At 34.1% G+C, this 23,427-nt stretch overlaps 1 protein-coding gene across 7 annotated transcripts in view; it reads right to left on the bottom strand.

The window, feature by feature from the left end:
- The window catches only part of LRP1B (LDL receptor related protein 1B), a 738,176-nt gene that overhangs the window by 148,901 nt on the left and 565,848 nt on the right, over nucleotides 1-23,427 (bottom strand). For all 7 annotated transcript variants that reach the window (XR_008577717.1, XM_054830556.1, XM_054830557.1 and 4 more), the window contains 2 exons: nucleotides 9,466-9,655; nucleotides 7,689-7,893 (listed from right to left, as the gene is read on the bottom strand). Coding sequence is in view for 6 of the 7 variants with exons in the window: in XM_054830556.1 (XP_054686531.1) it covers nucleotides 7,689-7,893; nucleotides 9,466-9,655 (395 nt within the window). In the remaining variant the exon portion in view is untranslated. The remainder of the gene's footprint in view (nucleotides 1-7,688; nucleotides 7,894-9,465; nucleotides 9,656-23,427) is intronic.

The following is a 23,427-nucleotide window of genomic DNA, read 5'->3' as shown; positions in this document are numbered from 1 at the left end:
TATAATGTCACAATTTCTCATATTAATCAGATAATTTTAACAAATTCTGCATCACTATACACATTATATATTTCTGCATATTCAAAAGAAGGTTTGACCAGCAAATCCTTTTTTTCCAGCAAAGACTTCTTCCAGTCATAAGTGTCCCAAGAGGATGACTTTTCTCTAATCAACCTTTTTTCAAAATTAAACATATTAAAAGGTAAATGGGAACTATTAATGGCAAAAAGACCTCTTCTGTCATTGTGCACATTTACTGTAAGACATTTTTCATAATACACTCTTAAAAGCCTATACTATTCATATTCAGACACATTTAAGAAAAAAAAGATCAATCGCATATGTTTCTGAAAGATTTGTATGAAATCTGGCCATGTAGATTTTGCAACCCCATATTTGTTCTCCATGATAGTCTGAAACTGTCCCAGTTTGAAGGATTTCTTTGTCACCACCACTGGTAAAGAAGGCACTACTATGTTCAGCTTTCTGTGTTCTGCAGCACTTTCATATTTTTTCTCAAATTGTAACAAAAGAATGTAAATTCATTACAGAACTGATCATCTTGGGAGACTTGTGATCCAAATAAAGGGTCACAAAAGCTAACATCCAGGAACTTTGGTTCACTGATGCTCAAAGCATGTCATTCACTGAAGTCTCCTCTATTATGTCACAGCGCTATCCAAGGACACGGGTTTTATTCAAGCATCCAAAAGAGAGTTCCTATTTCTACCAGCTTTTGGCCAACTTTACCACCCTTTTAACATTCCAGTTTACAGAATAACACTGAAAATGTTTTTTTAACATCTCGATAGCACTCCTGGATGATCAGAAGTAACTGAAAATGAAAGAAGAAAGAAGTCTGTTCATCCTTTGGTTATCTGCCAAATCATGTGTAAGTCCTGAGGATTCAGCGTCAACCAAATTTGCTGTATATCAAACCTTTTGTAAGTCACCTATGCTTCTAAATCTTGTATTCTGTACAGCTTGCATATTCGTTTTCCCCAGCAGTGTCTGCAGCTCTGGACGGAGATACCCGCAGATTCACCAGCAGGATCATGTAATGAAAATTCAGGTATACATGTCAGAGAGACAAGAATCTGTGCCAGAATAGTATAATTTGAATGATTTACATAAAACTCGTATTAGATTGTCAGTAAGAATCAGATTGATAACAACTCCTACCATGACAGTGCTTAAGTTTAAAAAAACCAAACTGTCTTTCTATAAAAGATGAGTGCATATGGTTAATGCATCAGCTTAAAATATGAGATGCTTTTAAGTATTTTAACTCTAATGAATGGCTTACTGATAATAGTTCTCTTTCAAAATGCTTAATAAATGGGCAGTGCCATCTAATAAAGCCTTTAAAAGTTTTTAAGGGCTCTTTACTCTTCTAAACATACCCAAATCTACTTAGAGGTCTGTAACAGAATTACAAAGCTAGTATAGAAAACTACACTTAAAAAGATTAAAATTAATGACAATTTAAAGTCAATTGCATAATAAAATCATTACACAAGTAGAAAGCTATATCAGTAATCTAAAAATAAATAGCATTTTAGATGAATATCAGAAAAGTCAGTCTGACAGAACTGACTTATACATAATACATCTAAAATTAGCTAATGTATTTCATTCTTTCAAGTGGAAGACATAAAATAGTATGCCATATTTATTACTCAGTTATGAATCCTGTTTTTAAAGGAATATAAACAAAGAATGTATGAAAAAAAAAATTATATGAGACTGTGATACAGGGAAACTAGTTGCGCAGCCAGAGGAAAAAAATAAAATAATCTAAGTCATAACTTCTATGTATTTGATTTAGCCACTTAAAAAAGATACACTTAGGTCAGACTCCTTGTTCTGCTTGTTATTGATGTGGTTGCTATAATAAAAAGCAACAATGCCGTCTCTTGCTGGATAAACAAATCTATCAGTATGCAATCAGTAAATCTATGAGTATCCAAATTCTCCCCTCCCAACACTGTGGTCTTAGGACAAAAAGCTTATGTTAAGCAGAAAAAAAAAAAAAAATGCAGGGGGGTGAGGGGGTGGGGGAGGTTAAAGACAGAGGAAATAAATTTGGTACTGAAAAGAACACTTGTGAGTTTACCAATTCCTCATTCTTGTTGCCACAAAAGAAATTAAAAGAATTTCTAGTCTAAAGTTGGGTTTTGTAGAAGAACAGTGCCAATCACTGCTACATCCTACTAAAAAAAATCATGCTTTTTGTTGATTGGCCTGAATAAAGATTGTATTTTTCATCGTCATATCTTTAATGCATGAATTTTCTTCTAATTTATTGTATTTTTCAAAATACCTTCATAATAACTTGAATTGTAATCACATAGCAAAGGATACAAAAGGACACACTATAATACCACATTTACCAAGAACAGTAAGATCCTGTTTCCATTGAATTGTCCAAGTGTGATGCAACAAAATCAGAACTGCTTCCTCTTCAAGAATTAATTATTGTTTCTCCATGCTCAAAATGAACATTTAAGACACTGAAAACCAAACCACAATGCTAAATTTGCAGTGTTCCAGCTCTTACTTAGATTTGCAGTTCAATTGAATGATATTTTAAGCAACTGTTTAAAACAGGCCTGTACCTTTCAGTGCCGTTCAAATAGAAAGTATACATCTCTGTAAATTATGACTATATTAATCAGGTTCTTTGCAACAACATGTGTATTAATTACACAGTACTTATTTTCAACATCAAAAATGACAATGACAAACTTCATCTAATGTTACATTTACTTCTACCTGCTAGAATTTTGTGGGATCTTGAAGTATTATAAATAATGTTATTCTCCATAGCCTTAGAGATTATCTTGATCTTTTCATTAATTCCTTCTTACAGTTAATTTCTATCAGGCTACTGGACATCAAGATATTTCAGAAAACAGTCCCAAGCCAACAGTGCTGGATCTGTGTCAACCAGCTACCTAGCTCACACCAATTACAGGATTTTATTGCCACTGGTTAGGGAATCACTTTCATTAGGTTTGAGCTTAGCATTACTTTACAGAACTACTTAAAGAAAGCAACTCATCAATGTCGATGGAGTGAACTCCCTAGAAAAACAACTAGTTAAGCAAGGAGGATATTTCACTCTTCATATTGGTTCTGGACTTTTCCAGACAAATGTTAATGGGAAACATGGACATTTGTAAAGTTGAAAAACAGAGATTCTTTTTGATCAGATTTGCAAGAGAAAAGAATCAAGGAAAGAACATTCCTGCTACAACTAATATATTTATACTGCTGACCAGACTTCACTTCCAGTACCATTAATTTCCAAGATTACCCACACAATTCTAGCTGCTTTTCAAATACAGAAGGAATGAATTGATTAAAAAGCCCGGAATCTAACAATAAACTATCATAATAGAGGGAATAGGAGACGCAAAACATGATGAACTTAAATGTCTAGGTGGTAAACTGTGCCTGTTGTGCTAACAACATCAATTTTTACTAGCATTTCTCATTTCTCTACTATTATTGCTTCTAGTGCTGTGTAACAAAATCACAAGGAAACGGTAGAAACTGATGAAATAATTTCTCTATGGAGACTAGGCTCAATTTTATTTGATTTCTAGACAACCATCCAAGCTTATTAAAATATCTGCCTTCTAGTCGACATTATTTTCCTTTGGGTTAGTTTTAACATCTGTTTATTTATTAGTATATAGAGAATATAGCAATGTGATTCTTCAACTCAGAATCACATTCAGGACCTGCACCTTTTTGTAACTGCTCATGTTCAGATCTCAGTGAGAATCTTTTTTAAGACTTCTTAGAACATTCTGATTTTAATGGGGTTTGACATTCTAAATTTCTAATTACTAATATTTTGCATGGTTTATTTCTGATCTGGCTACCTTGGCCGATTTCACTTCTATCCTGCCTTAATGAGTTATTCAGCCACTTGTCAAGGTAACGTTGATGCCATCATGAACATCTTCCAAGAATTGACCAAAATTACTCTGCTATCCTCAATCTTACCTGTACTACAAGTAAATACAATGACATGTCTGAGAAGTAATTTTAGGGGTCAATCATAAAGTCAAGTTTTTCATAAATGCACAGCCAAAACTTTAACTTCCATTTCTGCATTTAGTAGTTTGAAGAACAGATCTGATAAAATGTTACAGAAGATAACAGAAGTTGAATGCCAACTTCGGAATGTGTTTAATTGCTTAAATACAGAATTCCAACACAATAAAAACATATATTCTAGAAATTGAAAGTTATAATTACTGGAAGGCTGCAACTACATGAAGGTTATAATTACTGGACACACCTCTCAAACCACACTGATTTTAACAATCACACCTGTGGCGCCACAAAACCATAACCAAGACCAAAACATTCCGACGTGGATGTTAGAAAATAATTAGACTTCTGTTAACAGGAAGTTAATTGCATTTCCAGGTTCTTTATGCATAAAATGTCACAGAATACTCAGTGCTGAAGAAGGAAAAAACCCCAAAGTAACTCATGATTTATTGGAAAAATAAGTCCAAAATATAAAATCAGCTTTATTTGCTGTTGGCTCAGTCTTTGCATTCATGAACAAAATGTTATAATTAAAGCACTAAGCAGCTAAAAACAGCTGTGGCCACAATATTAAATCCAAGTAAGGGCAGGAGCAAAAACAGAAGACAAAGGGGAAGGGACTGCAAAAAAACCAACCCAAAACCAAAACCAAACAATTGTGGGGTTTTTCTTGGTTTTGGTTTTTTTTTTTTTTTAAACAGAAAGATCTGACAGAGCAGAACAAGAAATCTTAAGAAAAACCCTTGCATATGTTCTAAGTAATAAAAAGGAACAAAAGCAACAACAAAATTCTTACAAACTTGAAAGAATACTTCAGCAACCAAATACTAGTATTAAAATATCAGCTTAACACAAAATCAATAAACTGTTCCAATCCACTTAAAAGAGTCAATTCAATACTGCTAAATTATTTTCTACCCATTCATTGTACTAGATTATTGTGGTGAGTGGAATGAAGAAAGAAGCTGCTACCCTGGAAGAAAATTCATTACATTACATTAGCATTTCATGTTCTAGTCTACAATTTCTACCTTTGTTAATCTAAGAGAAACTAGAAAGCAACAAAGCAAAAGATAGTGAGGGAAAAGGTAATCTGTTTAAACTGTTTTTGAAGGGTGGCTGATGGTAGGACCTTGCTGAAACACCCTAAAGAATCTCAGATCACCAGAACGCTGGAATGATTATTACTTGTATTATCCTAAAGTTACATAAACTGGACAGCATATGAACAAAGAAAAACAAGTGCCCTGGAAATATTATTTCACCAGATCAATAATACAATTTCATGGTTGGATTCTGGCATTCTTGTATCAGTAAGAATGTATCCACGGGGTGATGAGCAGCTCTGCTGAAGCACTGCCAGTGAGGCCAGTACAGGTTAAGTGCAGATTTGAATGAAGCAGCCTGGTGGGTTTTTTTACTGGTGCAACAAACCCCATCTAACTACTGCAGGAGAAGTGCCTTCGGAACACACAACTCTGTTTCAAAGCTGATAGCACATGACAGCTCAGATCAGTAATTTTGACAACAGTTAATCGATTCTCCCCAAATGGGTATTGGTGTAGGACAACCAATAGTAGTAAAGCTTAGTATAGGTAACACACTAGAGCTCCCCAAAAGACTTCAGAAGAGCATGCTGGACTCAACTTATTGCTTTCAGAAGCTTTTTCTGCTTACTGTAATGGGGAAGAAGAGTTAAAATGACAGAAAGCCAAACGAAGAGACGTTATACTAGGAAAGTTAGAAGTTTCCATGTTCAATGACTGAAAAAATTGAATGACCAGTTTGTCTTGCTGATTCAAACAGAGCCAGAGGTCTGATAAAAAGGTGGGATTTTAGTAATGCTTTCTGCAACTAAGTTGCATCATCTCCCATTTCATGTTTGTGCTGCATATTTTGTTATACCCTGTGCATAGATGAAGTTAAACTGTTTCCACATAACCTACTAATTACTTTGTACTTAACTGACAGCATAAAAAAAACCTTAAGTAAAACAGGATCAGGAAAGTAAAACTAAATATGATAGAAAAATGGAAAAGAAAAAGCAGTACAAGACAGACTTTCACATCAGAAAGTGGAAATGCAGTGAAAATGAAGAGGGGAAAAAAATTCTAACTGAAAAAAAAGTGTAAGAAAATAATTGAAGAAGTTCCGTTGAACTAGAAGAGGAAAAAAAGAATATCCAATCTAGAAAGAGGTATTTTCTAAGATGACAACTGAAGAAAGCATAGAAGAGAAAGGAAATTGTTTTTTAAATTATTTACTGTTGATGATCTAAAGGAGATATTTTTCTCTTTTTCCCTAAAAATGTGACAAAAATAGTAGTGATATACACAAATAACTTAATAGATAGAGATGGTAATTTACTTAAGCATAGCAAATCACTAGAATAAAATGGCATGTTAAGTATTTATGTACATACTTAAGCTCCAGGAACTTAATAAGTGTCTGAATTTGCAATAAACTTACAGGCAAATGCAGTGAAGTATTACCACAAGTTCCTACTTGTGAAAAAATAAGTTTCATGTGTCCTTTAAATAGGCATTTTTAATTGAACAATGAACCTTACTTCAAGACAGGAGTTTTTAATTTACAATTATAATAATGTAAATTAAAACATCACGGGATGTTTTCTTTAAAAAAATTAATACTAACATTTGTGTCCTAACCCAAGAAATCTACTTAACCTTCATAGGGTTCAGCAATATTAGTTGACTGTGAAATTGAAATTAAAACATCACGGGATGGAGTAACATCTTCTGGATAAGATTCCAGAAAAACATGCAATTCTCATTTAAGATGTAAAAAGATTTCAAAGCTTTTATATAGTATATGAAGAACTTTTTTTTACATTAATAGATATGAAAGTGATCTGTTGTATCAAACATTATCTTGTAGAGCTGGGAATTGAAAATACAAGCCAAAACATGCCCTTCATTTATTTTATCATGCACTTTGGGAGGTACAAAATCCCTGAAAGGAAGACTTCAAGAAATATGAGAAATGCAGAGCTAAACATGCAACTGAATCACAAGCACAGATCAACTGCTTTCAGCATATTCCAAGCAAAAGGTCCACTTCAGCTGAAACTAATAGAGTACTCAAGGACCAAAAGGTATTACGGTAAAAGAATAACAGAGTGTGGTTGAATATATCTGAAAATGGATAGTTAGAAAAGAAAAAAAAAAACATTTGTAGAGTAACACTTAAGCATTACAGAAAAGAAATTCTAGTGCATTCAGAAAATATTGGCACTGGAAGGAAAATTATAATCGTCCTATTTACAGCGGAACATTTCTCTACCTCTTCTGCTGAAGTTCTACATTTTTTTCATGCTAATACAGATCATTGAGGACAGTGATGCTTCAGGCTCAATGCCAATGCAAATAGATTTTGTCATAAGAGTCTCGATCTCCAGAAGGTCATCCAGAAACTGGAATGTGTTGAGTAAACAGAGCATCACTTATAGCTGAGAAGTATTTTCAGTTTTAAATCTAATGTACAAGTAATATTAGGAGAAACGAAAGATCTTTCTGTAACATTTTCATTTTAAGGTGCTAACAAATGCAAACAAGCAGATTTACAATGAATTTGTTAGGGATTTTTATTTTACTTACATATCTTTGTGATCCATCATATTCGCATCTCTCAATTTTTCCCAAGCTGCCATCTGAAAAGTAAAGTTTCTCCGCCCTATGATCAATGGTAAGTCCATTTGGTGTCAGAATATCTGTACTAATGATAACCTGTGCATTTTTGCCTGAGAGGGTAGATCTCATGATGCTTGGGAGTTGCTCATTCCAGTTAGTCCAAAACATTAAGCTGTATTAAAATCAAAATAACAAACAAAACCATAAGATACATTTTATAATTTAATTCTCTATGAAATGAGCAAAAGAAAAAAACCATATGCCTTCAGAGACAACTACGAATGGCATCTATAAGAAATTGTGATAATCAATGGTGAATAAGAAAATGCAATAGCTAACATCCTATAAATTATAGCAGTTTCCTAGTTCATTAGCTTGGATATGAGTACAGATTTTTTTCCTCTTCACAGGTCTGTTCAATTCTGATCATGTCTTGATACTAATATACGATTACAATATAAACTTAATTCTGCTAATGTGTATATTAGCAATTTATAACAATGAAATTAATCTGCAGCTTTTCCCATATTAGAACTGGTATGCAGAAGGTTCATAACAAGTAGTGACAGGACAAGGGGTAATGGCCTTAAGCTGAAGGAAGGTAGATTTAGATTAAAGGAAGAAATTCTTCCCTGTGAGGGTGCTGAGGCCCTGGCACAGGTTGCCCAGAGAAGCTGTGGTTGCCCCTGGCTCCCTGGCAGTGTTCAAGGCCAGGTTGGATGGGGCTTTGGGCAACCTGGGCTAGTGCAGGGTGTCCCTGCCCATGGCAGGGGTGGGACTGGATGGGCTTTTAGGTCCCTTCCAACCCAAAACATTCTATGATTCTATGATAATGAGCAATCAAGTGACCTTAGTATGACCTACAGGAGGCACAATCGGCCCCTTGCTACTGTTAAACAATGGTGGACAATATGCTATGGAATGAGCTGTGCACGTAATTCATATGCTGATCAGAACCTGCCCATGCTCTCATTGCAATCTCCATCAGTATTTAGTTGTTTTTTTTGATACACAGATAAATCGTATTTTACAATACAGCATAAACTCTTAATTTGCATAAATCATATGTGAAGTCACACATGGAAATAACCTCCTTGACTACCCATGCAACATTGTACATTCAGCTATCACAAATTAAAACCAGAACATAATAAGGCAGAGATGTAGCCTGGCCTCCCTAAAGGGGAGACAGTTACAAGAAGCAGAAAAGCAGGTTGCTTTACTTCCATAATTAACAGAAAAGATTAAAGTTACTCAAATTTGTAAGACACTTATTAGTAAGAGGCTGAAGTAGCAATATAAACCCTCCTATTACCTTACTAGGAAACATGGATAGAGATGGTAATTTACTTAAGCATAGCAAATCACTAGAATAAAATGGCATGTTAAGTATTTATGTACATACTTAAGCTCCAGGAACTTAATAAGTGTCTGAATTTGCAATAAACTTACAGGCAAATGCAGTGAAGTATTACCACAAGTTCCTACTTGTGAAAAAATAAGTTTCATGTGTCCTTTAAATAGGCATTTTTAATTGAACAATGAACCTTACTTCAAGACGGGAGTTTTTAATTTACAATTATAATAATGTAAATTAAAACATCACGGGATGTTTTCTTTAAAAAAATTAATACTAACATTTGTGTCCTAACCCAAGAAATCTACTTAACCTTCATAGGGTTCAGCAATATTAGTTGACTGTGAAATAAAAATTAAAATCTGCTAAGAAAGATATAATACATACTTTTGACATTCGTCTAGAGCTAACACATGTGGATGATCATCTTCAGACATCGTTATTACCGCTTCCCGGTTGAAAGCTCCTCGACGTCTTTGGTCAACAGTGTGTCTCGTGATTGAGGATGTGGTTGAACTAGTCCAATAGAGAGTGTCCCAAGCTCTGTGATAAGCAAGTCCCTCCACTGACCCAACATCTGGAAGACATGGTTACAGACAGCAAATAAAACTCCTTCTAACAAGATGTTTGTTTTTCCTCTAAGTTGATCCTGCAGAATCACAGAGTTCAGCTATTCCAGCCTATTGACTGACAATTCTTCTATCATTTCACCTGTTTTTTGGTTGGTTTTAATCAAAGTCTTATTATTTTTTTATAAATTTAAATTAAAAAAACAGAGAGAGCAAGATCACTGTTACTATCCTTGTACTATTTTTGTCAGTTCTAACACTCATTAATGTTTTTCCTACAGTGTCCCCAGATAATACATTAGAAATAATAAGCATTTATTCAAGACAGCAATAATTTAGTCATAACTTCAAACATCATTTAAGCCAAGTCTTGGGCATGTTTTCATTAATTACTTGTATTATTTAGCATTAACTTTCGATGTATTTTCTAACACATTACATTAATAGGGATCAAAGTGTCCTGGTTTTATTAACTGCACAGACTTTTATTAAACACCTGAAAAGTACTGAAAAAAGGCCAACTCTGAAGGTCTTGGCATCAAAACATCATTTTAATAAGCCACAATACCATACACTTTCATTCTTCATAAAAAACCGTGAGCTAGAAACAAAAGCAAGTATTAATAAACAGCTAAAGCATATATTTAACATCCAGAAAAGATAAATTGTATCTGATTCCAATATATAAAAGCGACAGACTGTGAGAAATAGGAGTAATTATTTCCTACCATTATTTTTGAATTACTACAGAAATGTACGTTGATTACTTCACTTATTATTTTGTTAGAAACAAATAATTTTAGACCAGAAGGATCATGTAGCTTATTAATGAGCTACAGAAGGCAAAAATCTAGAAATGTAAGAAAGATTACATTACACTGTTTTTTACAATTTACATTCGGCTTGCTGGAAGATGTAATTTTTAACATGCAATTCATATACACAGAACAGAAAGTCCCAAAATAAGTTTGACCACACTGAGCGAGTCCAGAGGAGGCCACAAAGGTGATCAGAGGGCTGGAGCACCTCTCCTGTGAAGATGGGCTGGGATTCTTCAGTCTGGGGAAGAGAAGGCACTGGGGAGACCTTATAGCACCTTCCAGTATGTAAAGGGACTACAGGAAAGCTGGAGAGGGACCGGTTACAAGGGCATGGAGTGACAGGACAAGGGGTAATGGGTTTAAACTAAAAGAGGGTAGATTTAGATGAGATATTAGGAAAAAATTCTTTACTGTGAGGGTGGTGAGGCCCTGGCACAGGTTGCCCAGAGAAGCTGTGGCTGCCCCTGGCTCCCTGGCAGTGTTCAAGGCCAGGTTGGATGGGGCTTTGGGCAACCTGGGCTAGTGGAGGGTGTCCCTGCCCATGGCAGGGGGGCTGGAACTAGATGGGCTTTAAGGTCCCTTCCAACCCAAACCATTCTATGATTCTATGAAAGTGCTAACACTAAATCAAAACTATGAGACAAATAATTATTTATCAGTTTTTTACATTTCTCTTTCTGAAGCATTTGGAGATCTTCTGACTACATTTTCAAGACATATCTGTAGAGAAGTCTCAGTAACTTGGTCTTATAGAAGAAAGAACAGGAAAAATAAATTAGATGACACACCTTAAGTGGAAGTGAACATATGTAAAATGGGTTTTCCTACTTATGAAGGAGAATTTATGAGAAAAGTTATATTCAGCTCACAAGTAACTCAAAAAAGTGAGTAACTGTAAAAATGGCATTGAAGGCAACTTGAAAATTACAAAAAATTTTTCTGACCATTGTAAAGATAAACCTTTAGATAAGAATTGTGGTTTTCAAAAAGATGAATGTGTTACAAGTATTCCTTCTTGAATCGCAGTACTTGTTTTATTAATGTATTTTGAATTTTAAATATCAAAAACATATTGAGATATAGCAAAAGTTTTTGTTTCAGAAATCACTAACTGAAATCAAAGATAAGCAGTTCTTTCAAATGTCATGACAGAGATGTTCAAACACCTACTGACGTATTTCAAAACCAGTTAGAACACGCCTGAATGCAGACTTATGGTTTATGCAGTTTCTGGGTATGTCTGTCCATACTATGAACTGAGAAAGTTAGTTGCTTCATTCTTGGGTCTTGCACCCCTGAGCACCCACATCACATGCATGTTACTTTATACCAGGGCAACCTTCTGGAATGAAACAACTAATTCCTTCTGAGATGTTACCCAGGTATTCTTCTGGCAAAAATTTGCTACTTTTTCTGAAAAAAAACCCCACTCAAAACAAAACACCTCTCTTTTGGGAGTATAAACAAGACCACAGGTTTTGTTCGTCCCAGCCACCAAAATCTCTACATCTCAAATACACCTTAACTTTCTCACACCATGCTTCAGGACATGCAAAAAATATCGACATCATAACATCAAAATAATGCTCTTAGGACTGACATATGGCCAGCACACAATTTTAGGCAGCACGAGCCAGAAGAAACCCTGAAAATAACGATAATTTCTCAGAGCCAGAGAAACACAACAGAGGATTCAAAGGAAACCTGGACTGCCCAAATCATCCTAGAGGCACCAGTCCAAGCATTGCATACAGGAACCGCTCTGCTCCCTGGTCTGGGCCTCGGGATGACTCCCAGGGGCAGAAATCTGTACAGTTTAGATACAGGCTCTGATATACTTCTTGGTCACTTCTTGCGAACATTCCACTAACTGTGAAATTAAAAGACTTAGTAAGTGTGATAAATATTAAAATAAAGAGCCAGGAAAACAATTCTAATTTAATCTACTAATTTCCATTAAAATTATATGCTGAATCCCAATTTACCATTACTTACAATTCTCTAAACTAAACCGAATTTGGACAATGCTTTTAGATATATGGTTTAACTCTAAGGTTTCCCTGTGTGGAGTCAGGAATTAGCCTTGATGACCCTCATGGGTCCCTTCCAACTCAAGATATTTTGTGATTCTACTAAAAAAATATTACATTTTCTGACCAATTCGGCACTTTATTCGTAATGAACAAACCATCAGAGCATTTATTGCACTATTTTTACCTTTCGTATCTGTGAATGTGTTTCTTCATGAAATGTGAGTGTCTCCTAATTTGTATTATGGAAGTTTTTAGCAAAATGAAATCAAGTCTTTGTCTTCTGATTAAAGACATAGCCCTTAGGAGGTGAGGATTTAACTAAGATTTGCTGCAAATTCTGACCTTCATTTGAAAGATGACTATCAGAACACCACACCCCCCCCCAAAAAAAAAACCCCAAATCATTTCCCTCATGTAACCTCTTGAATTTCAATCAGCTTTGGCTTTGTTCTTTGTCTGAATCTGTCAAGAAATTTAAAAGCTAACTGTTTATACAACATATACAACATGTTTATACAACATACAAACTCTTCTGTAGGAGGCAAAAGATAATGATGTTCCTGCCACAGCTAGATGTGATGAACTAGAACACAACTAGAATGGTGAAAGTGCTCTTCAAATACAAGATGTGTAGGTTTACTTGTAATTTCTACACTTAAGAGAAGACTCAGTTTTTCTACAGGAATCAGAAAGTATAGCTTCACGTTTTTAACCTGGACCAACATATCATACTGCAACTCTATATCAAGGTCTGCAAATTGTGACAGAAGATGGTTTAATTCAACATTACTATTTATAAAGTGGTAATTTCTAAATTTTTAGAAAACAAGTCATGGAAAGTTATGCCATAGATGGAGACAAGCAAACATTTAGCATACAGATGAAAAAGGCATCTTCCTCTTGTTTTAATAAAATATTTAAAATGTGCAGTTTTGAAAAACCTTGCCATATATACCTATGTTCTGAGTGGAGCAGAACTAAAACAAAGCAATCAAAACCCCATTTTATTTAAAAGAGAAAAGCAGAAACAACTTTAAAAGAAAATGAAGTTAAGATAAAAACATATCATAATGGGAATTTCAAAGATAAAAACCGTGACTGAAAAGACAAAATAAAAATCTGAATATAACCTGGCAACAGAATCAGGCTGCCTGAAATCAAGTATCTGATATCCAATTAAGGAGATGTTTTATCACAAATAAAACTTCAGGAACTGCTTCATGTATATACGCTTTTAAAAAAAAGAAGAGAGGGCTCCTTATTAGATCACATCTTTGAGCAAATTCAATCTGAAACTATCAGAAAAGTTCAGGTGACAAGCCTGTTGATGATAATGGCTTCACAAACACCACAAACAGAAAAATTCAGAGTGCAAAATACGCTTCTTTTTACAGAAAAAAAAAATTCAGAAGAAATCAATTGCCTTGATGTAAGACAAGAAAACCACACTAATTAAATATAAAACTGTCTGCTGCAAACGCATACCAACTGCATTTGCTTAGCTCCACCAAAAGTATAAATTCTGAAAGATTTATACAAAGCACTCTCTTTTATTTGCGAATAAACTTTTAGTTTTATCATTTCCTTACTTAGGGAATTGAGAACTCCACCAATACAGAAGAGAATCATTTAATACTTTTAGAAATCTGTAAGTATGAGGGTTTTAAAGTCAATGGCATAAGACCTAGAGAGTAGGTGCTAACGCGATCTAAGATTGAGATAAATCCTTACAATGCAAAATACAACTAACTTTGTTGTTATTAGCATGCACTACAAGCTGATAAGTACCATCAGTACACTACTCAGGCAAATCTTCAGTATAATAAGTATAATAAGTTATCAGTGCTAATAGAATTTTTTTGTAACTTTACATTGTTTATAGGTTAAAATAAACTTTTTGGTTTAGAGGTTAGTGAAGAATCCCAAAATTCTTATAAATCCTTTTATCAATGATAAAACAGGTGCCAACTGAGAATAGAAATGGACCTAGAAATGGTCCTCTAGCAACTTTCAGGTGGTTCCTTAAAACAAAAACCTTCCAGCAACTTCATATTGCCAAAGACAGGACATTGGAGAAGATTCCAAAGCAGCTGCACTCTAGTGTTATATCTTTACCAGTTCGCATTGATATTAATGTATATTTACTTATTTAACACTTCCTTATGCAATATTCTATTGCTTTTTTAAAAAAAAAAAAAGTTACTTTATCATTATTCAGTTTACTTTAAAAAATATATGAGAAATATGTACTCATCCTATCTGGTGCTACAATTGGGGGATTCAGTCCCAAACTCTACTGACAGGATGAAAATTAGCAATTTGTTTACTCTCAGCTTCATATTTTCACAGCATCACATAATATTCTGAATTAGCAAAGCATAAAGAAACTGGAAATGAAAAGAAACACATTTGTTTCACTGACATATTGAATTAAAACACTGATGGCATTAGATGCCTACAGCACTGATTAAATTTATTCTAGCCATGAAGCAACAGTTTATGATTTTCACATGAATAGCATACTTAAATGAAAGGAACATTAATACAATATGATATTAATATACAAATACTCACATTATTCACCTGCCACTGACATTCTGAATTAAATCAGTAATGGGGTGTATAACTGATTAAATATCTACACAAGAGAATGCAACAGCTTATGATTTACAAAGGCAATGGTAGAGTGATCACATCATTACGTTGCCAAATGCTATCTATCACTTTTACTGAACTTAACGAAGATGGATTGCATCCCACAGATGAGATGCAGCCTATAAATATTGTCACGCTGATCTTGGTCTGACTTTCCCAGGGAACAGACAAGAAACAAATCAATAACTGAAGAACTGGGGATTAGAGGACTCTCATTATTGCAAACACAAAATAAAAATACTAAACGATATAAAGTTGAAATTATCCAATAGTTGTGACTACTGACTTTTGGAAATGTATATACTATTTGTAGGTTTACTAGATTTTTATCATCTCCTATCTTCTGCTTTTAAGAATCTCTAGAAAGTTTACAGTCAAAACTTTTCCAGTTGCATCAGTTCAATTACCTTCTTCTTTAATTTCATATTCTTACCAACTCCTTTTCTTTAGCAAGAACAACTGTCAACATCGTAATTTTTTAATACTGAAAAGCCATCAAAGTAATAAAATTGAACATAAACAGCACTTCGATATCAGAACTTTGGAGAAGGCTTTAACGCTCAGTACTTAACATTAACACCTGCTTGATCTTTACTCATTCTCTGAATTGGCTTTCAGAATTTACCTTTCAGGGTAGAGCCTGTCAATTGTTATACCAGATTGGTCACAGGAGATGACACTGCTTTCTGTCACACTGCTTGTGTCAGATTATGGTGATAGAGACCAGGTGGTCACCATTTGATCTGAGGTGAAAAGCATGCCTCACAAGCAATAATGCACCTGAAGAAAAGGGGTCATTGTTCACATATCTAACTGACTGTACAATTAGAACTTTAAATAATTGTTTACCCTTCTACTTTGCTCTTCAAGTAGCCATAAAGCAGGAAGCCTTTCTGCTAAATAAAAATTCTAAGACAATAATAATTTGTAATTAAAAAAAGCAAGATGAGTTTCATTTATCTCAAAAATTAGAGGATGATTTAATTTCTTAATTGCTTCTGTCAGTCACATGTAAAACAAGGCCATCACATATTCTAACAGAAATCATAAGTACCAAATATGGCATAAACAACTCTGAACTGTAATAGCCAATTATTTCATTATCCTATTTAGCCTAAGAATATTATTTTATTTTAGAATACATGTAAAGTTTGCTAAAATTATACCGTAAACCAGCAAACATCTGTATCATTTTTCTGTTTCTCCAAAATATAAACCCCTGTTATAGGCTATTACACATTAAAGATTACTAAATGCAATAAGATTGTATAAACAAAGGCTTTGGGTTCTTCAAGACAACAACTAGCTTAAGTTCAACACACTGTAAACACCTCCATGGATGTAACCTTATTATTCCTTCAAACTTATTGGGGTAGCCAGTACTGGAAAGAATGAACGTTCGTGGGGAATAATCTAAAGAGAAATAAAATCATTTTAGAATCCAGAAAAAAAACAATCCTTTGTTTTTGTAGAAAGTACAATACTGAAATATCTCATCTTCCAAAACATTTGGTGTCCTCCTAATGACAATTAAAAACTCAGTCTATGTGCAAATAAAAATGAAAATACAAATAATTGGATAATTGCTCAAGAAACACTTCTAATACATTCAGCAAAAAGAAACTATCACATAAGTATCTTTCTGGATTTATAACATTGCTTTAGTTGATGTCAATGAAGATATATAAAATATTGTATATAATTACCGTATCTGTGAAGGAAGTACAGTGTGAAAGACAGGCAGATGCCCAAGTAGTAGGATATTTATAGTTCATCAGTGAACTTATGAAAATCTATACAAAACACCATGGTAGGGGCGTTGGAACTAGACAATCTTTAAGGTCCCTTCCAACCCAAACCATTCTGTGATTCTGATTCTTGTGGTCTATAATGTTTCTTCAAAGAATGATTTAGCCCTTTTATCATGAGAGAAAAAACAAACAACAATTTTTAATGAAGAAATCTATATCTACCTCCAATGACTGTTTTTCCCAACAATGGATATAGCCCTGCCATAGTTGTTCCTACGAACAAGAAGAGCTTACTGAGAAAGCCACATCAATAGAGATGCAAACCTGCAATATTCTGTCCTCTGTTATCCTAGATATAACTTACTCCTCGATTACGTTTAAGGACTAAGCAGGGAATAATGTAACAAAGGAATAATGATACATCATATACTTAAGGAAACCTAGAGAATGCAACAAATTGGAAAAACAGTAGTATAATTGTAAACTGTAACCCTCCTAGGATAGTTCAATATATCATTACTAGTTAACAACTGTTATAATATCGTAACTTGAAAATAGTTAAAGTATCCATGTAAAAGAGGCTTTAAAAGCAGAAAGACTTTTAGAATGGAAAGTTAACATATAGAGATGGAAATGTTTCATTAAGTTTGAAAACTCAACAATTGTCATGGAAGATTTTTTTTTTCTAATTACAAGAACCTACATTAACTTTTTATGCATTACATGTAGACTCAAAAAAATTACTACTCAGTCTTACCACCTTTAAATCAATAAAAACTAGCATCACCATTACAGCGACTACCCTAAGACTATTAAGTCTTTACTAAATGTGTATAATCACTCATTTTTCTTGTTACTGTTGAAATAAAACCAAACAGTATAGAGATATTAGAAACATTAATGGCAGAATAGCCTAATAACCTAATAATATTTGCTGGATCACAATACTGTTCAGAATAAAACAAAGGATAAATCTCAAGAGATGTTCCTCTGTATAGCTTTTTCCTGACAATTCACCAAATATAGTTTTGCATTTTTCCAACTAAGCCACAGCTGCTGATGTAAAAATTTACATCAATAAAAAATTTAAGGGCAACGTGGAAAGTTGGAGCAGTCACAAACAGTATTAATTCTGCATGAATAATCTCAAGTTTAATAGGCAGAGGCACCTTTCCTGAATACTGAGGTTGGGAATGCTCAGGACATACTGAACTAAAAGATTGGTGTATGTCAGCTCCTGTCATGAATACATTTCAGAGTTTCAAACCAGGAGCAGCTAAAAAAAGCATGACGTGCAGAAATACATATTTCTAGAATAACAACTGCTTAATATAGTAAAGTTAGTAAACTTTATTCACCTACAACAAGAGCTTATAAATTTTACCCACTAATCATAAGATGCAGCCACATCCAAACCCAAAATATAGTGACAAATCAGATGCTTTGCTTTTCACTAACAAAGCTGCAGTTGTAATAATAAATTTTAGCTTTTACTACTTCAGCATCCTAGACTTAATAACAGCCTCTCACTTTCCCTCCCTTAAAAAATGAAAATGACTGGACCTATATTCCAACATATACAATTATAATGAATCCAATGCATTTATGAAATGAAAAGTAACAATATTAAAGTATTTATTTCTAACACATTAAAATATTTCTTTTGTGGAGAAGAAAGCTCCAAAACTAAAGGGATCTCATACAATGTACCAAATTTAATGCTCTGTAAGAGAAATGGGAACATAAATGCCTTTTTGACAGTTAAATTGGACCCATTTAGTTAGTAAGAATAGTAGCACACACTGGAACACCTTTAAAAGATTCAGACTGTAAAAAGCCTTACAATACATCACAGGATCTGACACTTTATGTTAGCAGTGAAAAGATTTTCACCTTCTATAGATGCTAGTGCCAAAAGTTCAAAACAGAAGAAGTGTTTTTTCACTTAACACTTCCTTTTGTGCTGTGAAAGACGTTACACTGGCAAAATATCTCAGTGCCATTGTTTACACAGTTAGGAAAAAAAATAGCTCATTGAGACTATCTCATCTTAATACTTTTTCTTCTTTCTCATTTGCTTTCTTTTGCCTTTCCTCCCCCTTTTTTCCCTCTCTCTCTCTTTAGTTTCTAACTTCTTCATTGGTCTTCTTTCTAGTGTTTTGCATTGTGTCTACATTGAACCTACGCGAACACTGCGCTGTTTTTCTACAGATGCACTGAGACAGGCTTTCGTTAATGAATATATTACCTCAAGCTCCCACCTATGATGAAAAAAGGAGACTACACTATTAGGTTAGAAACTGGGACTTAGATTACCAAAAAAGTGTTCCTTGCATAAACATAAGCTTTGAAACAAGCTAGGAAAACCAAAAGCAGGCCCCAGAAATGCTATGAGGCAGCTTCTTGTTTCCAACTGCAGATTAGTGATCAACTAGCATGTCATCCACTGGCTAAAGCTAATCTTAATTTGAATTTTTACAGGGATGGAAGACAGCTCACACTGATGGTTTATCAGGGACATGGTTTAAGATGGCCTCCTCTCTGCTCTCTGTCAATAGAAATTTTAGACATTTTCAGAGCTGCTAATCCACAATGTCATGTTCAGCAGGGAAGGAAGAAGGAAAACAGACGCTCTTCTGGCACTCTGCACCTAGGCAGGCAGAGAAGGAAGGATGCCGAAGTAAGGAAGAGAAGTTTAGCAGATGGTTTGTGAATTAGGGCTTAATCTTGGATATTCTAGAAGAAAAACATATGTTTATCCCACCCTATACTGTATTTTTGACTTAATGGGTCAATCTACAGTGGTAATCATCTTATGTATAATAGGAAACAAAAAGTTCAGCATACTGATCTTCATGATTTTAATTTAATTAAGGCTCCCATTAGTTGTTTGCTCCATCAAACCCACAAAAAATCTACTTTGTGAATAATATACTATCTTTCACTGGCTTTCTCTGAGTCACACTGAGACTAATTCCATGTAGAAGAAAATCTATTCAGATCATCACATCATTAAAAATAAAGTCACCTTGCCATTTCTTATTTGGCAAAACAAACAGTCAATGGGAGATATTGTATGAGAGGGGATAAGCATATAATATTAAAAATCTCATATATCAAATAGATGCCTGCTTTTGTTGAAACATTTTCAGTCATTTCAATCTACTTAAAATTACTTGCAGATGGAAGATAGGTCTATTTAGATCTATACAGATTTAAAGTACTTCACATATGTTTATCCGAGTGCCTTTGAAATGGCTTCCAGTTTGAATACTACAGAAACTGGTTCAGAAGTTTGAAATAATAGTGTTGTTCTGTCTAGAAATTATTAACGTCAAAGAAAATAAAAGTAAAATTCTTCCCGGGCTCTCTCTGAGAGGAGAATAGACCCTGTTGTTCCAAATGAAACTGATACGCTGCAGCAATTTTGAACAAGTTCAGATTTCCAAATACCTCCTTACAGATCTCTGTGCCTTTAACCGCTACTGATTTCTGCTCTTTCTTTCTGTATACTGTTCCGTTACCTCATTTTAACCTAGGTTTTTTAGTAACAAATTCTCCCAGAGAGACAAGGTCTGCTTCTGGTAGGGCTGAACAGAAATCATAACGATTATTCAGAGATGGCCACCCCAATATATTGATTTAAACTCACAGTCACTTTCACATAAATTTGTTACACTTTCTACTTATTTAATGCCTTCTTTCAATTTTCTACAAAGCCTACAGTGAATCAGGGGCTAAAATTAAATGAAAAACAACTTCCAAAGTATATGTAATCTCTCTAGATCTCTTCTAGAATACCAACTGAGTTAGGATTTGATTTGTTGAGACACTGGCTTTCATGAATCAAAAGATCCCGAAAGTTTATGGGAAATGAAAAAATACTCCTTTTTGCAGAGTGAATCCTGCATGATTCCTCAAACTGGAAGAACAGAGAAAGTGTATATTGGCATAAATTTTCTCAAATACAATCCCTGTAACTGTGGTGTGGGGTTTTTTTGTTGTTGTTGTTTTTTTGTTTTGTTTTGTTTTCCTCAAAGGACTACCCATTGACAATGAAAAATAGGAATGTCATCAAGGTTTGACACCAAAAGGTCCCTGGGACACTGCATCCATTTCCTGGAACTGTGAGAATATACATGTTTTGCCTTAACACGTTCATGAAGCTTTTACTACACAACAGGACCCAAAAGTACACATATGTATAGCTAGCTTAGGTTACAGATTAGAAGCAGAAACAGTCTAACCTGTGTAAAGTGAACTGCAAGGCTGATCTTCACAACTAAAAAGTGGAAAATTAAAAAGAAATTATTGAGTAGGACCACACAGTAAGTACCTACTCCTTCCTTCATAGACTGATACTTCTCAAAGTGTGTAGTTAAAGTGACAAAGACAATAAATTATAAGCTCTTACACTCTTTTTGGAAGGAAAAACTGAGATCAAAACACGCAATATAGATGGTAGTCATATCACAACATTTTTAAAATAGGTATTGCTGCATTGATAAGTTAGTTTTTAAAATGCCTGCACATGGGATTAAACAGTACACGATGCTCTGGCAATAAAATCATGAGCGATACTGAATGGTTAGATAATTCATCACCAAAAAGAATATTTATGGGAAATCACAGTTAAGAACAAGGTAAATTTTTAAAAACTGAGCAAATCTTGAAAGATTAACCTTATAAAGTTACTTAACAAAAATGAGAAAGAAAAAGTCCTTACTGACTGACCAAAGGAAATAATTCTCATTTCATCAGCAGAGTTCAGAAATAAGAAACAATCCACTCCAAAAACCTATGCTGCACAAAAAATAAAGGTGTTAGGGTATGGCATACTATGCACATGCTATGCTGGGTTTTTTGTTGTTGCTATTGTTTCTTCCTGCTGAAGACAGAACCCTATCAGGTACTGGGTTCTTGGTGAGTCTTGAATCTGTTTTTAGTGAATTGGAACAAGTTAGATAAAGTTGTTTATATGCTGTAAATCTACTTTCCCTGAGCCGAAAATGTGTTAGCTAATGGGTTGTTTATGAGTTGCAAATCTGTTCAGTGAGGTGAAAATTTGTCAGATAATGGGTTGTTTATGAATTCTGAATCAATATTCAGTGAGTCGGAACTATGTTAGATAATAGCTTGCGTATGGGTTGTAAATCTGTTTTCAGTGAACTGGAAACATGTTAGATAATGGGTTGTTTCTGGGTAGTAAATCTGTTCTCAGTGAGCTAAAAACATATTAGATAATGGGTTGCTCGTGAGTTGTAAATCTGTTTTTAGTGAACTGGAAACCTGTTTAATGAACGGCTCTTTATATATCTTAACTCTGTTTTTAGTGTGCAGAAAAGTTCACGAATGTGTTAGATTTGAGTGGCATATCTGACTTCAGCGAGGTAGAAATCCATCAGCTAATGGATTCTTTATGAGCAGATCTACATTCAGTGAACTAAAAATCTGGGACAATAGCATCTTGTATATAATGTACCCTATTTTCTCTGTTTGAGACAAATACTGAGTAAAGGTTTGCATGATTAGTAGACTTAAACTTAATGAGTTAGAAAGGGCTTGTAGAATTGTTAGAACCACACTAGATATTTCCAATGTGCTTTTGAACCTCTATCCTAAATACGTAAAGCTTGCAACAGATGTGGACTAATAATTTTGGAAGAAAAAGATAGCAAAATGAATGTCAAACACATTATTTTTTAATCCTGCAATGATATATTATTACTAAAATCTCTCAGCTGGATTCCATTTAATAATTTCTATGTAATCACATATAGTTAACAAGGAAATCAGAAAATTTTAGAATTTTACGTCTTCCAGGGAATGGAGTCACTGGTGTCAACTGGTCTTACTACTGCTTTTTCCTTTATAGGAATCACTGTTAGTCAAATACCTCCACTATATCAAGCTGCCTCTTGAACTCTTTCCTGTTTACAGTGAGAGAAAAGCATGTGCAGACTGTGGAAAGGAATGATACGTAGTACAAAAATACCAGTTTAAAATGAATGACTCAACATGAAGAAAAGGGGTTTAAAACACATGAAGGAGAACAATAAACTAACATATACTGGGATGTGATATCCCTTCTCATTTTCAATGAAAAAACAACTGAAGCATTTCTAGAAAACCAACACCATAGTTCACAAATACATCCCAAGTATATACAGTAAATTTTTTGCAAGGATACATAATTTCTTCTGACATTCAATTATTCAGAGTGCTGACTCTGCTAATGAAAAATGAAATCAGGCATATTAAGATTACAAGTAGAACCACTTCCTAACAATTTCTTAAAACTATAATTCTCAACTATGCTTTATGGAATGTCTTTAGCTCTTGTATAACAACCAATTATAAAGTAATGAGGAATACTTTATTGAGGTTTTTTAAAAACTAATTTGTATCTGCATTGGTGCTTCGCTAGTATTTCTTTCTCTTTTTCTGTTTTAAATGTAAAAATTTCCAGTGGCTTTTCATGTAATACTTTCAATCTGTTCCTACAACACCATAGTTAAAT

The sequence above is a fragment of the Grus americana genome, chromosome 6, assembly GCF_028858705.1.
Source record: "Grus americana isolate bGruAme1 chromosome 6, bGruAme1.mat, whole genome shotgun sequence".
Classification (NCBI taxonomy): Eukaryota; Metazoa; Chordata; class Aves; order Gruiformes; family Gruidae; genus Grus; species Grus americana.
The sequence above is the reverse complement of the archived record's forward strand: the minus strand, read 5'-3'. Positions and strand labels throughout refer to the sequence as shown.